The sequence below is a fragment of the Megalobrama amblycephala genome, linkage group LG21 (assembly GCF_018812025.1).
Source record: "Megalobrama amblycephala isolate DHTTF-2021 linkage group LG21, ASM1881202v1, whole genome shotgun sequence".
Taxonomy (NCBI): domain Eukaryota; kingdom Metazoa; phylum Chordata; class Actinopteri; order Cypriniformes; family Xenocyprididae; genus Megalobrama; species Megalobrama amblycephala.
The window spans coordinates 30,901,034-30,917,709 of NC_063064.1; the positions used below are offsets into that span (position 1 = coordinate 30,901,034).

The window sequence follows — 16,676 nt, forward strand, 5'->3', positions numbered from 1 at the left end:
AGGTACTTCTGAATAAGAATTTAATTTATAACCGTTAAAAAAGCTAATTTCTACATAGTATGAATATGGGTAGTATGAATACATTTCAGACGTACTAAATTCGTCATGTTGTCACTGTCATGTGACCTCCTCTCTCATAGCCTCATGGGATATTAAAGTGTCTATCAGATACACACTTCAGAATCTCAATGGAAGTAGTAGATCATCTGGGTATTTTTCACCTACTAATTTATGAATACTGATTACATGCTGATTTTCACCTACTATATAGTAGGAAAGTGTGCGTATTCGGATGCAGCCTATGGGTGGTTTTCAGTTGGAAGGTGAGAGTCATGGCAGATGCTCGTCAAATGACAGGTTGCTCTCGCTCACACATACGCAATGCCAAACAGAACCGAAAGCAGAGTAACCTGTATTAAACCTGTGAACATCTTATTCTGATCTTCCTCTACATTATGCTATAACCCAGTTTCATAACTCACTGTGTGAATTTAACTCAATTTAAACAAATAGGATGACATGAAATATTAATAAATGTGTATTTTATTATTATTAATGATAGTTTCTCTTCAATTAACATTGCAGATACAGAATAAAAAAGAGAAAAATTCAAAAACAGGAGACAAACAGAACCTTAATCTTTAGTGTAAGATTGGTGAAAGTGCCAGAGACAAATTCTGTGCTATATATTATTATTATTATTATTAATATTATTGTTATTTATTTTGATCAGCAATATCAGAAATATTCATGAAACAACTTGCCACTCTCTTGGAAAATGCCAACGGTTTTTGTTTTCCTTTTTTTCATGAATGTGGCTAGATTGTCTTCATTTTATTACCGTTTCAATTTATATTTACACAATGTAATAAAAAATACAAGAAAAAAATCCTTGTAAAAATATGAAAAGTAAAATAATAAGGTGGGAATAATTAGATTGGTGTCGTCTCAGATGAGTCCCTCGGGCTTCAGCGGGTCAGTGATTGTGAGAGGAGCTCAGCACCAACACATTATTCCCAACAGAGCTGGCATTTACAAACTGGAAATCTGGGGTCTGTTTAGGATGAAATGCTTAATGAGAAGGTTGGCATGACCCTGGGTTTTTTTTGTTTTTTCCTTTGTGAGTTACAGATTTTTGCATTTGATTTGTCCTTAATATTAAACAATGATTCTTTTGGCACTACTGATAAAATAAACAATGTGAATAACAAATGTGGTCTTATGCTGTAATTGAGTGGACTTTTTTCTCCTATTTTAAATCCAGGGTTATATATCCACCAGCACATCTAAGAAGGCAAAATATATGTACCCATCGCTAATTGCCAGCTTTGGTTTCACTTAATTTGCATGCTAACAGAGTTTTGAGTTATTGATGTAAAGCCTTCATTAGATTAACAGTGAGACTTAAAAACATGGCATCTAAAACTAAGCTGAACATCTGCACAACTCAGATCTAGGCTGCACAGTGTATGTGACGGGGCAGCTTCATTAATGAATGCCTGGACAGTCCAGCACACGAGGACCGGCTGACTGACCCTCTTATAAAAACAGCGGACATTCACATTCCTTGAAATTTGGCCCTCTACTTGTCTTGCATTAAGCTACGAGAGTAGAGGTGTGTAAGCTGCCCCTATTTGCTGACACAGGACTGGCCCATTGTATAAAATGAGGTAAAAATTGGCCCAGGTCTGCTCCTTCCCCTAATGACAGTTTCTACATTTACTACAATAGAATGTGTAAAACGTCACACTGATGAGGTGGAGAGAAGTGATGTGATAGCAGTACCTTATAAAGAGTGACAGAATGCAGTAGCAGTCGATGTTTGTTGTGGAGCAGCTGGAGGCACTACAGTGGAGGTTAACAGGTTTTAATGTGCAGTGAAGAGAACAAATAATGTAACTATTTAGAGACAGATTAAGCACTTTTTCTGATGTGAAAATGTCTTTGCAAATATATATATATAGAGAGAGAGATGATTATATCATAAATTGAATACATATCTAGTTGCTATGCGCAGTCAGAAATGATGCCGGTATCATTGGGAACATTAAAAACACAAATACTGGTTTTCCGCTGCTCATCCATGATTTGACAGGGACATTAAAAATACTCATTTTTTGAGTCATTTTTTTTTTCTCTCTGAATTGATTAACTAAAATGTCTCTCCAGTGCTTCCATTAGTGGAATGAATGAAATGTGACGTATTATATGTCTTCCCAAGCAAATCCTTTTGTTATAAAAATATACTTTTTCTTTTAAAATAATATACAGATTTTCTTAAGTTCTCCCTATCGAGCTGAACAGCAAGGCTGTTTTTACTTCTTTCTTCTAAATAGAAAGTCTCAATATATTAAATAGAGAAACAGAGAGCAGCAGAGACACTAGAGCATCATAATGATATCTAGTTTTTCCTCGTGAATGTCGGCCGTTCATTCAGGAAGAAGAAGAGCTTTCAGGCCTCGGTAGCATTTGCATAATAGTGTGTTTTTCTTAGATCTCATCGACCAACCAAAAAAAAAAAAAAAAAGTCAAAAGAGGAAAATATCACAACGGCACGAATTCTGTAATGACTTAGAAAACAAGTATTATTTCAAACAGTAGGTCAAGAGAAAAACACATCAGCCTTTACTCTGTCTCACGTGTCTCTGCTCAGTCATTTTATAAGGGGAAAAAGAACAAATCAGACATGGTAAAAAAAAAAAATTAAAATTAAAACAAAAGATGCTACAAAGAAACTGCAAACGATATGTACAAGACCCTGTATTCCTTGAGACTATATGAACGAGCTGTTTGTGAGAGAATGAAACTGAATGGGCTCTCTTAATCTGCCTGTCTCGAGATTTCACATTGTTTCGAATCCCTGTGAATCATGGTGCAAAGTCAACAGCAGCGGTTTTTAAGGGTCTTAAAAAGTGCCATTAACATTCGACCAATAGAAGCGGTCCCTTCCCGGCGATGTCACCAGATCACACTGGAAATGCTGGTTTCCCGGGGCAACAGTGGCAGCATAGCATTGTTCACGTGCTGCTCCTCTATGGCCTGCTGCTGCTCGCGGGGCAGCTTCCCCTGCGCCCGCTGGCCGTTCAGGAGAGTCATGGGGATGTTGCAGTAAGTGTGCTGGTTGCCAAGTGATGACAGAGGCGGGAGGGTCCCAGAGGAGGGAATGTCATACTCGTAGCTCCTGTAGTAGTGCTTCTGTCGCAGCTGCGTGTGGTACGTGTTGTGGAAAGTGGAACGCAGCTCAGGGTGAGCGGTGGCCATGGCGGTGGAAGTCGCTGCGGCCATGGAGATTGCAGAAACTGTCTGCAACTCACCAAACGGGCCCTGCTCGCTGACATCCAGCACCTGCTCATGCAACAGCTTGGGCTCAGGCCGCTTAAAGGGCATTTCATACTGCAGCTGCTTCCAGAACTTGGAGTTGAGCTTGCTGCTCTTGGGTCCCGGCCACTTGATGACCGTTAGCAGTTTTATGGTATGTTTGAGAGCCTCAACTTCCTGGTAGTTCATGATTCCCCGCAACTCAGTGCATTCGATGAGGATGACTTTGATCTCTCCGGTGACCAGCATGTTCCGCAGCCGCGTCTCCAGCTCAAAGATGCTCCAGCCGCGCCTCACCACGTAGTTAGGCGTCATAACGATGATGAGGCGTTTACTCTGGTCAACGCAGCGAGCCACGTCCTCAATGTAGGCTGAGAGAGAGAGAGAGAGAGGCAGAACGTCAGTAGCTTCCGTGTGTTCGAAATTTCAAACATCATTGTTTTCATGCAAATAAAACAGAAGGAAACACAAATCTAATGTGTCCTAAAAACTGCCATAGCATAGCACTGCGTGTAGAGTAAAACTCTCTGCCAAAGAACTTCACTAATACAGTATGTGACAAAACAGCAGAATGACTCAATGAAGGAACACGCTGAAAACACAGGACGGGGGAACAGGACAGACGAAGCGACATCAAACACAAATCCTGCTCTGACCTCATGGAGCCGAAGTCTCTGAATGAGGCAGTTTTATATATTGACCTAAAATAGCATTGATGAGAAAACGAAACTCATTCAGTGCTGCATTACTCTAGCCTAACCCTGACAAAAAAGAGTGAAAGAGAGCGATCTGTGTGTGTGTGTGTGTGTGTGTGTGTGTGTGTTAGATGACTAGATGCATCCAGTCTAAAAGGTCTTATTATGGAAATTGTGAACAGTGACAGACAGACTCTCTCTCTAGTCCTATTTTACAATAAATAGTAAAAAAATGATAATGCTGTTCAACACTCATGCACCATTCTTTCTCTAAATCACTAATGCACTTGCTCTCTAACAGAATAACTAGATACTCTAATTTTACACATTCAGAACATTATGGTGATCGGTTCAACCTAAATCAGCGCCATGTCCCAATTTCCCCCAAAGGTGAAGTTTGTAAAAGTGTGTGAGTCAGATTTGTTGACACAAGTGGAAAAGGCTAAGGAAGAATACCTCTAAGGAGTCTTGTGTCATCCTGGAAATGATCATTGCTGAAACCTAGACATAAATATTTCAACATTGAAAGTCTGATCAGCTGATTCAGCATAAACTTAAAAAAAAAAAAAAAAAAAAAACAGTGAGGACTTCCACAAGAGAAACTGGCATTAACTGTATCTTTTTGCCATAGGATTTTCAGTTAGAATCACCAGTTTATCCAGCTTAATATGGGACTGAGGGACTGCAGGGCTAACAAAGCTAACAGAGTAAAATAATGTACACTGTCCCATTCTCATTAAAGATCCATTACGAGTTTATCTCCTAAACACAAATCAATCCTTTTGTTTAGCTCTGATTACGAGCACCTCGTCCCATATTAACATCTAACAGTCCCCAGACAACAGACAAAAGTGTAGACAAAACAAACATGGAATTTTTCAAGTAAAAAGGGCAAGACAGATACAGTATATGTGTTAAATCACATGAGCAAACAAAAACACAAACTTAAGAAATACAAATAATGTACAAGAAGCCTCATTGAAAGCACAGATCTAAAATATTATTCACAGACCAAACAAATAAAAGCTTATCAAACAAAAGTAACTTGAAATGAAAATAAACATGAAACTTTCTCCATACAACATTCAACAGGATGAAGATGCAACTCTACACAAACAAAGACACGCATATGGCTTGTTTCCACCGAGAGGTACAGTTCGGTTCAGTTCAGTTCAGTATCGGGATGGTAATCCCTGATCCGGCTTGCGTTTCCACTGCGAACAGTACTCTTATTTGATAGGTGTGGTGTATGCTGGAAAGTAGCGATCGATGTCATTCTCGCGTGAAGAAGAAAGTTAAAGTAAACAACAATGGAGGACATACAGCAGCTTTATTTGATCAAAAGCTGAAGGCTGCCAAAGGAAAAACAGCCAAAAAATACACATTGTGTTGCAACGGTTTGAAGATTGTCTGACAACCAATCAATGCTCTGCAGTGACTGTAGCTCCACCCTTTTGGTACCGGTTCTATTGGTACTATTGCGTTGGTACCCCATCGGAGGGTCCCGAAAAAAGTGGTACGGTACGGAATTAGGGTACCATTCACAACTTTCACAACAGCAAAAAATGCATACCGTACTGTACTGTACTGAACCGTACCGCTCGGTGCAAACGAGCCAATAGTCATACATGCTTACACACACCTTACAACTAATGAAACTTACTTCCAGTTGGGATCAAGTCCCTGTCAGGAATGAAGAGTTTATACCCATAATGCTTTTCCAGAACATCTGGCAGAATCTCCAATGCAAAACGTTCTTCCTCTCTGGTTTCCTGACTCCACTGATCTGGATCCACTTTAGTGTAGGACACGTACGCATCATAGTCTTTATTTTCTTACAACACACAAACAGAATGGAGACTCACAATTAAACAGTTCTTCACCACACTACGCATTCATAACTTGTGTTAGCAGTATTTTTGATCCTGAGCAGTAGCTACAGTATTGCCTTCACGCCGGAACACATCTCGGCTGCGTTCATGAAGGATTGAGATCTCAAAAGGCTTGAATTTGGTACCCACAAACATGAAATATACTCACAAACCCCTGCCACTTAATTATGAAAGAGAGTTTCATTATAAAAAGCACTTTCGGTAACAGACTTTAAAATGACAGGTGTTTTCTTCACTTTATTGACCTGTGTGGATGAAATTCACTACGAGTTTAAGTAAATCTGCCCGAGGAAGTCTCAAGCGTGCCGCACTGTCCACTGCAAATGGACAAGCCCTGATTCCTTTAAACTTTGAGAAAATGGAAAATCAGTTTTTGCCTTCCTGGAGAGGCACAATTAGAGAAAGTTTAATAGTAAATTAAAGTCAAAGGTGTTTTACTGTCCCTCTGCCATCCTATTTCTTATATTCCTTCCCCATCTACCACAGAGGACCAAAAGCAGAAGTTACATAAATGGTTTAAAGAAACTACTGATAGTTTAGGGGTTTTGGTCTTTCAATATTTATTCGCATATGCAATCAGCCTATATCTGAGGGACAAAATGATGACAAAACCAATCAGCTAAAAATCCCTTTCTTGGGAAATGTTATTGTTTATAAAAATATGTTTCTCAATAATCTGACCAAATGTTTGGCCAATAAAGCATTTCAATGCCTCATGCCTCTTCATTGATTAATTTACTGTGAAGGAAAAACTGCAAAAATTATCCACCATAATGACTCAAGAAAAGAATATGAATGAATCTGTCTTTATCTATTCAGATTGTTAGAACTTTCTTACCTCCGTCCACATCCTCACTGCCAAAGTGATTTCTGTAGAAGAGCATGAGTTCAATTCTGTAACACTTATACAGGGACACCAAAAATATCAACATCAGCAGAATGGCTCCCAAACCTCCAGCTAACTCTACCGTATACATGAGCTCTGCTGAGAGAGAGAGACAGAAACAGAGAGAGACAGTTATAATATGCACAACATACATCAGCACACACTCACTCTATCAATGAACAAAGTGATGAGGTCAGATTCACACGTCTGTCCCTCAGCTCAGAGTGAATGAACCTTTCACGTGTTCCTCTATGTGTGTGTGTATGTGGTTAAGGTAACAATATCCATGACAATATCCAAAACCCTTGTCCTTGGGGGAACCAACATGTGTGTGTGTGTGTTGCTCTGCTGAACACACTGACTGCAGCAACTACATCACTGTTGTGCAGGTCATTCCTGAAACACAGATGTCACACAGACCAAGAAGAATGAGAGCACATCAAGCAGTCAGGGGCTAATCACACCTGCCCAAATGAGGCCAACAGCAGCGATGTGTTTGTGATGTTGTTCTTCTGTCCTCGAGCTGAGTATCTGAGAAAGTCGCTACTGCAATGTTAAATGCAAGAGGATCATTCACCTCGACTCGGCTGCAGTGGTGGCTGAAGATGAATGCTCTTTAAATGGGCAGAGTTCATGCTGCAACAGACCTGACAGACCCAGCAGACGCCGGTCTTGGGCTCTAATGTCATGTCAGGTCTGGATCAGCAGCTTTGTTTGTCGGTGGTGATATTTGGATTGTTTTAGAGAGCGGAGACGACGGCTGCTATCGCGTGTTTGTGTTCAATGTTCTGGAATGAAAGACGGAGGTGAGGAAATGGCCTCATTGATGCACCAGCTGTGGCTGCTGAGATGTGGCTGTTTTCGAACTCCTTGAACTCTCAATGTATCTGTTTGATGGACATTGTACCAGACAAATGTACCAGGATCAAATGTATCTCATGTGGAATTCTTGAATTCAGTCAGTTGTGGATCATCTTCTGTTTGAAGAGACTAAACACAGGGTGAGAAAGGCATCAAAATACACATACACAGATAGACACACAAGGAAAGGAGGGAAGCTAATGTGAGGAGAGAACGAAAAGTGACGAGTGAGGGAAACGGGCAACAGATGCTGTTAAATTGGCCTCAACATCTTCAACCAGAAACAGAACAGCGCCTGCAGGCCTCATTAATAACTTACTATAAGCACTGATAGTGATTGTGATTATCAAAAGATCAAGAAAGCAGGAGACACACGAAAGTGAGAGAGAGAGAGAGAGAGAGACTAGTGTGAAGTATTTGCCATTTGTAGTAGCTGCGTTTACATTGAGCCTAATAATCTGACTGTAATCGAACTAGTAGCACAGTCAAAATAAAAAAGTCACATATAACCACATCGATTGGAATTAATTTGCCAAATTTGCCAAAATTTCATTCGGAATATAAGGGGTGGTTTAAACCTTTTCTAATACATTGGAGAGGACGTAAACACTTGATCAGATTGAAAACCAACACTGGAAAGTACTGCGCATGTGCAATGAAGTAATGGCGCAATGACGTATGACGCATGGAACGAGATGAATGGGGCGTTTTTGCTGCTTGATAAATATAAGCAGCACGACACAAAGCTTCATGTGCTCATCGTTTCCTAAATTAGGACCCAAAATAGATAGATATTAAATCTACTCTTTAAAACAAAGAAAAGAAGCAATGTAGAAGAATGGTCAGTATGTGCAAACAGTAGGAAACTCTCATGTCAAAAAATCAGTTCTGATTTGAAGCTTGTGACATATAAACGCACACATCAACCTGATCACTTTATTTAGTGGTCATGTAAACACTAGGTTTGGATTCAGTTTGGAAACAAAAGGTGTCCATGTAATTGTAGCTACTACTGTTAGCTAACACTTAAACTTTAACATTTCCTTCCTTTTTTAATGCTTTACTGCGTTACATTACTGCAGATGGAAGGAAGTCAAAGTGTTGTGCAGACACGTCTGCTCACCAGATGACCATGTCTGTAAGCATGTCAGATGGGTTTGTGGATCATTGATTCTGTTGTGTTGTGGTGAACAGCACTTTCCAGAGCCCAGTTTTATGACAGGGCCCCTTTCTGACTGAAAGGTTTGCTACATTTCGAGTGTATCTTGGTGGACTAGCACAGTGGGAAGGACAGGACTTCTCTTTGGTCCACAGGCAGTTTCTGCCCTCCACCCATTTTGAGACTAAATTCCCAAGGTTTAAGCCATAAAACATTCTTTAGGACCTTTTGGATGTGGCAGTGGTGGCTGAAAGAAAGAGAAGCCACAAGAGTCCATTCATAACTATGTTTGAAAACCTTAAATCTGATGTAAACTACAACACATCCATTTCATATTTATTCAGAGAAATAAGTACTCTCAGTGGCAGCTATATGTAGAGCAACATCTAGCACAAATTTGGATGTTAATGTACCAATCAATGCATGACAATCTTTTTCCATCTTGTTTGGATTCTGTGTTCAGAACATTTTTGGAAAGTGAGAAATGCATTGGTAAAACTTTAAAGACACTGTTCTAACTGTGAGCTTTAGATAATTCAAATGAGTTCCACAGGGGAAGGAAGGGCAGGCCACACTGTGTGTTTTCCCCTCTGATGCAGCACTAGAATGAAGTGCCAAATTGCAATCTCCTCCTCATTGGAAAGGGATAAATGTTCCCTTTCAACAGACACTCCAACAATCTTTTGATAGCACCAAGGTAAAAATCAGAGGAGGAAAGAGTCATCTGTTACTTTCACACTCACCTTAGGTGATGTAAGACCAAAACGCAAAACATAATTTGGTCATCTGATTATAACTCATCATTAAAACCCTAACCCTTGGAAGTGTGTGTGTGCGGAACGCCAAAACACAGAACAGGACATGTATTCAGGTGTTTATATTTCCCTCATTTCTAGAGTGGCTAAAAGTAGCTACTCTGAAAAGCTGAAAAAACAGTTTTCAGCCATCGACCCGTCATTCTGGACAACAAATGTGCATCCCCCAAATGTGCGGAGGATCAACAAATGGCTGAGGATCTAAATCTAAACATTTCACACAGACACCAACACCTCCTGCCATCCAACCTGCGCTTCAGGTCTGTGTGGAAGACGTGAGCCGAGTCTTCAAAAAACACAACACTAGTAAAACACCAGGTGAGGAAGTTCAACCTGCCACAGGAGCTGCTGAAACAGTTCTACTCGGTCATCATCGAGTCTGTCCTGTGTTCATCTATAACTGTCCGGTTTGGTTCAGCTACCAAATCAGACATCAGGAGACTACAGCGGATAGTCAGGACGGCTGAGAAGATTATTGGCTCCCCCCTGCCCAAAGATCTTTACACTTCCAGAGTGAGAAAAAGGGCTACGAAAATCACTTTGGACCCCACCGTTTGCCCTCTGGCTGGCGTTACAGAGCACCGACCACCAGAACAGCCAGGCGCAAGAACAGTTTTTCCCCGCAGGCTATATTCGGCCAGAACAATTAAATCTCCCGTGACATACACTGTCTACAATAACTGTACATTTGTACATAACATCTAGAAATTGTACATTTGTAAATTACATAAACTGTACACTTGTAAAAAACATATCTGTACATTAATTAAAACAATTGTATATTTTTTTCACTAGTTTTTTACCACTATATTATTTTGCATTATTTAAATTTTTGTTTTCTTATATTATTGTTATATTTCATCTCTACTGTGTAATTCCTATGTTATGTCTGCACAACGTCTGTAATGGAAGCTCCTGTGGCCAAGACACAATCCTTGCATGTATAAACATAATAAAACTCTTTCTGATTCTGATTCTGATTTGAGCCATTGAATTTAAAAGAAAAACAAATGTCAAGTGTTGTAGTGAACTGGGATCTGTCCATGTTGATGTATATTTACGTATAGAGCACTGAAGGCATGAAATAAACATCAGAGTGAAGAGTGAATCTCAACTGCAGCATAATCTGGCCAGCTTCATTCTCAGAGTCAATCTCTTTCATGTACAGAATGAAGAGGATCAGTCTGCCATCAAAGCAATTTTTCAGATTCAGATTTTAAAAGAGAAATGATTATGTAAAAATATTCTCAACTAAAGGCAACTAGGTCTCTAAGGAAAAAAAAAACAAACCTTAATGGTGCAGAAATATCCAGCTAGGCAGGGTGAAAAATGTTAAGCAGCATCATGACAATTTCTCAATGAGCAAACACAGACATGGAAAAACCTGTCTGAAAAAAAAAGAAGTTTACAACTTTATTGTTTTTTTTAACAGATAATTCAAACAGTATGTTTATAGACAAAATCTGTGTTTTTCCAGATAATAAATAAATAACTGGCCAAAATCAGGAAGATATTGGTTGCCTGAGACCACAGCCTGTCACATTGACCAATCATAACTGGATTTTACTCTAAAATCACTTTCACACTAAAGTGTTTTTCATCAAAACTGAGAGCTCCCGGTAAATAATCAGCAAGCCTCATGGATATGGATGTTAAACAGCGTTACACTTGCAAATTAAAAATTGCCTATACACAACACAACGCATATTTAAACCTTTGTGATGCAGGTTCACCAATGTGAATGAACTGATTAGAAGACTATGCTGACGGTAGCAGCAGTGTGTACTGTACATTCATAGAAAACATAGGTTTCAAACGTCCTCTTAAGTGTCTCTTACCCCTCTTGCTGAGCTGGATGTTGGCTTGTCGTCTTCCGTGGCCATTTTCCACATAACATGAATAGTTTCCCATGTCGCTCTCCTCCAAAGCATCTATTGTCAGTGAGATGGACACTTCCTGCTCTCCCAGATGCTCCCGAATAGTTCTAGAATGGTGGAGAGAAGAAGAGGAGAACTGTTCAACAACCATCTAAGATTCAAACCAAATTCACTCTCACATGCTGAACGCAGCCTCTTCCGTGTCGGATAGTTCCTCCTGATACTAACATCTATTCTGTTAGTCAGACATCCTAACCCAATACCCACTGTCCAAAAAACAGTACTCTTATTTTACAGAAGTTAAAAAACCCTTTTTCACGACATGTGAGACGAGTTCAATTCAGTTATAAAGAAGCACTCTAGAAAACAGTGATTTCATCGTCCAGATCAGTTCAGTTCTTATTCAAATAGTCTCAGTACAGTCAAATCAGGAATACTGCTGAATATTTTATGTTTGAGAAAGCAAACCTTTCATTTAAAACTATTTTAAAGGTGCCCTCGAATGAAAAATAGAATTTATCTTGGCATAGTTGAATAACAAGAGTTCAGTACATGGAAATGACATACAGTGAGTCTCAAACTCCATTGTTTCCTCCTTCTTATATAAATCTCATTTGTTTAAAAGACCTCTGAAGAACAGGCGAATCTCAACATAACACTGACTGTGACGTAACAGTCGGGATCATTAATATGTACGCCCCCAATATTTGCATATGCCAGCTCATGTTCAAGGCATTAGACAAGGGCAGCCAGTATTAACGTCTGGATCTGTGCACAGCTGAATCATCAGACTAGGTAAGCAAGCAAGAACAACAGCGAAAAATGGCAGATGGAGCAATAATTACTGACATGATCCATGATATCATGATATTTTTAGTGATATTTGTAAATTGTCTTTCTAAATGTTTCGTTAGCATGTTGCTAATGTACTATTAAATGTGGTTAAAGTTACCATCGTTTATTACTGTATTCACGGAGACAAGAGCCGTCGCTATTTTCATTATTAAACACTTGCAGTCTGTATAATTCATAAACACAACTTCATTTTTTATAAATCTCTCCATCAGTGTAGCATTAGCCGTTAGCCACGGAGCACAGCCTCAAACTCATTCAGAATCAAATGTAAACAATATAACAGTATACAATACTCACATAATCCGACGCATGCATGACGAACACTTTGTAAAGATCCATTTGAGGGTTATATTAGCTGTGTAAACTGTGTTTATGCACTGTTCAAGGCAAGCGTGAGCTCCGGGGGAGGGGGAGCACGAGAATTAAAGGGCCAGCAGCCCTGAATCGGCTCATTTATAATGATGCCCCAAAATAGGCAGTTAAAAAAATGAATTTAAAAAAATCTATGGGGTATTTTGAGCTGAAACTTCACAGACACATTCAGGGGACACCTTAGACTTATATTACATCTTGTTAAAAAAAGTTCTAGGGCACCTTTAAATGAAACTAATTGTGTTTTTGTATAGTAACTCTACAGACGCACGGATATGACAAATGTAAAACACTACTATCACGTGTCTTTTGCTTGTTCAGAGTGCAGTGGAGTGTACAGGAGTTACTCATATGTACATGTGCACAAATACACTATGTATGCGCAATTAAGGAACTTTATAGTTATTACACTGAAATGAATTGAGCTGTACAATGACTATTGGCTTTACCACAGAATTTGTTGTTTTAATTGTGAAGCTGCTTTCAAACAATCTGTATTGTGAAAAGCGCTCTGCAGATAAATGTGAATTGAATTGAAATCATTGATAACTACATCTACTCTTCAGACATAGTGACACACCGAATAAAGTGAAAATCAGACATTTACATTATGACTAAAAAAGCCAATCCTACATAAAACACACACAAGACTGTCAAGCACTGTGGGGAAGAAAAATAACAGGGTTTGGAAGAGAAAAAAAGTGTTTTTTCTTTGCAGCTGCCATGGAAACTACTGTATGTCTGTGGAGAGAGAGAGGATGATGAGGAATTCATGTCATTAAAGAAACATTGTTTCTGCCCTCTTTGTGTTTGTGTTTGTTCCACACCATTACAGTGATGTCAGAGCAGGGTTCGTGTCAGTAATCACAGGCTCAAATTGGACTAAGTGTTTGTAGTGGATCGAGCTGCAAGACCCAAACCTAGTGGATCTCAGGGCTGTTCCTTTAGTGCCCGATCACTGTACATTCTGGATGTCTCCAATACAGGGTTACAGATTCAACTGTACTGTCAGCTCTTCTCTATTAGCAGGCCGAATACATTCAGCCACTGGCACGGTAACAGGCAGAAAATGACAAACTGGCCTTAGGATCAGTTCTAAATGACTGATAACTGACATGCAGACAAACACTCAACCACGGCATGAGCCATATACCATATTTATATAATGAAGAGCTGTTGATTCATTCTGATGGGAGAGATGCATATGATGCTTGTGGTGTGTTTGTACACTGAAACATGTTTAAGTGTTTTCTCTCTTCCATAAGGCTTCAGGTATGTGTGTACCTTATCATGAGTCTCCTTTTTGCTACACTATATCTCAATTCATGAACTGACTTCAAGTAACAGGCACTCCAGACTTTTCATCAACTGCTCACTATTGTTTAGAATATCTTATAACTCCTAGTTTGAGATCTAGTTCAGGTGAGCCCAGATTCAGTCATCCGCTTTGACCCTGATACTCATCATGCTGTGATTAAGATTGCATATGCCTGAACTGAATTATTAATGGAGTCAATGAAATTTAGATGGAGATTACAAGAGAAAGAAGCTTGTCTGCTCATCTCGATCCAGACTGCTGAGGATTAATGGGATGCTTTTACTCACAAGGTCTTAACACTCATCTGATGGCCGCTGAACGACTCCAGCAGGGTTGAATCAAGGTGGATGTGAAGGATTCACAATGTCAGACGCATGGACACGTGCGCAAGCACACGATCGTTTTGTTTATTTCAGATTCAGATAAGGACAGCAGTTTTGAATCTTCTCGATCAATGAAAAGACAGGGTGCCATTAGGATAAATTACTCACTTAATTTCACTTTCTCTGATCCGGCTTTCGTCCAGATCCTCAATGAACTTCTCTCCCTTCATCCAGTAGATGAGAGGACTCACATCCCCGCTGTAACCGAAGAACGCTCGGCAGGTCAGGTTCACAGGGCTGCCTGAAAAACACACATCACAAGAGAAGTCCATATTTATGTAATATCTGTCAAAACAACATCTTTTACAATCTGAGCCTGTTAACGTCTGTTTATATTTGGTCTCTTTCGAGGAACAGAAGCTGCCACAAAGAGTGTGAGAGACTGTAATCTGACATCACAACGACCCTAAAAAGTGCCTCAACGTGTTTCCAAATGTATACTAGACACGCAAACACTGCAGGCCTGTGACATTTTGCAATGTCCTTCTGTAGATGCTATACGCTTTGACGGAAATACAGAGGTGCTGTAAACTCTAGACTCTAGAAGAATGAAAAACTAATGAGAATCTCCTGTACTGCACATTTGTAAAAAATGAAAAGTCTACGAGAGAATTAATGAGCACAGTCCAGAGACTCACATTAGGCTGAAACCTTGACAGGATTACAAATACTGGTGTTTCATTTCTGAGCCACTGGAGGTCGCTGTGGTTCTACCTCTCGCACATGACAGCTCAGAACGGCACAAATCTACCTTCAGCAGACATGTATCAGGGAAAATGTACCGTCCAAACCATCATTCATAATTCAGCTCTGCTTCCAATCTTCAAAACAAAATTTACTGAAATTAAAGCTAGCTTTATGTCTTTATTTCTTTCAGATTTTAGTTGATAATGTATTATGAAACAGACTTAATTCTGTGTCCTCAGGTTATTTTATCTTGTGTTTATGTTTGTCAGTTGGGGCCAAATTTAAATTTCAACCCATGATATAATTTTGTAAACAACTTATGATTAAAAAGTGGATGCTTCAAGAAATATCTGCATAAAATGTTATTTCTGAGAAACTCCTTGAGTAAAGTGCAGGTATGTTGAAATACACTGAAACTGGCAACTCTGTTAGAGTCTGAAAGCACAATTAAAGGCCAATGTTTTCAAATGTACTCTTTTAGCCTGACATGGTTCTCCTGTCCTGAGCACAGTTAGCTAATGGTATGGAGAACGCACTAACCTCGTCGCACTCAGAATCGTGCAGTAATTCATAAATATAACAAATGAAACCATGACCGTTACAGTGTACTGTATGTGGGTGTGTTTGTGTATAAATTGGGAAACCGGAGCAAGCACATCTTAGTTAATCGGGTCTCCGTGGTGTGTTAATTGTGTTTTGTCTGTGCTGGCTTCTATTCATTCACATCCAGCGGAGAGGATCATCCGGACGTCTGAAAGCTGCTCTGCTCATTAAAACGCTGTTGGGAGCATTTGTGCCATCATAATGCCATAACTGACCTCCTGTGTCAAAACCAATTTAGAGAGAGAGACAGAGAGAGAGAGAGAGATGAATGAATGAAACTGTGCAGGTGTGGTTGTGTCAGTTGGTACATGTTTTCCTGTGACGTTTCTACAACAATTTAATTCCACTAACAACCATCCCCGGTTTAGTGGCCGTTCACTTTATTGCTCTACTTTATGTCTGTCCTAGGCAGGAGTTTAAGAATTCAGATTGTACTTCCTAAAAAATAGCTTGTCTTAAAACCGTGGGCACTTAGGCCTCCCTCAATCCATTTAATTAAAACAATACTATAAATTACAAGCAATTCTATCAGGGAGAAGGTAAACCGAGAGGAAGCTAAATTATGACCTTGTGGTGCAGGAGCATTTTCAGCCGTGCTGCATAAATCCCTGACAGGAAGTGCTGACATGTCAATCACCGGGCTTTTTCTTCCCAGAGTGCTGTGCACAGATGGAGTATCGTGAACAAGTAGAGGTTTCACGGCCGAGAGGATTTGGAGATCAGGTAATGACTTGCGCCCTACTAAATACATCCTGCAGAGGCCGTTTGTTTGACTCCGTCACATCGGTCTGTCTACCTGCTGGAACTCGGGAAGCCTTTCATCACACATTTCTCTCCACTTTTTCTTCTACTCTCTCCGTTTCTTTTCACTCTTTGCATGTCCCACTCACACGTTGTTCTCTCTGTCTCTCTCAGCGATCGCTTCAAAGATCTGTCTCTGGAGCGGCAGATTCAA

At 39.8% G+C, this 16,676-nt stretch overlaps 1 protein-coding gene across 1 annotated transcript in view; it reads right to left on the minus strand.

Annotated features, from left to right (window-relative positions):
* Nucleotides 1-525: 525 nt before the first annotated feature.
* Nucleotides 526-16,676, minus strand: part of il1rapl1b (interleukin 1 receptor accessory protein-like 1b) — a 142,578-nt gene continuing 126,427 nt past the window's right edge. Inside the window, exons 8-13 of the mRNA XM_048172702.1 lie at nucleotides 14,540-14,672; nucleotides 11,465-11,610; nucleotides 6,744-6,890; nucleotides 5,677-5,847; nucleotides 4,470-4,514; nucleotides 526-3,689 (exon numbers count right to left, since the gene is read on the minus strand). Coding sequence (XP_048028659.1) covers nucleotides 2,959-3,689; nucleotides 4,470-4,514; nucleotides 5,677-5,847; nucleotides 6,744-6,890; nucleotides 11,465-11,610; nucleotides 14,540-14,672 — 1,373 coding nt within the window. The 3' untranslated portion in view covers nucleotides 526-2,958. The remainder of the gene's footprint in view (nucleotides 3,690-4,469; nucleotides 4,515-5,676; nucleotides 5,848-6,743; nucleotides 6,891-11,464; nucleotides 11,611-14,539; nucleotides 14,673-16,676) is intronic.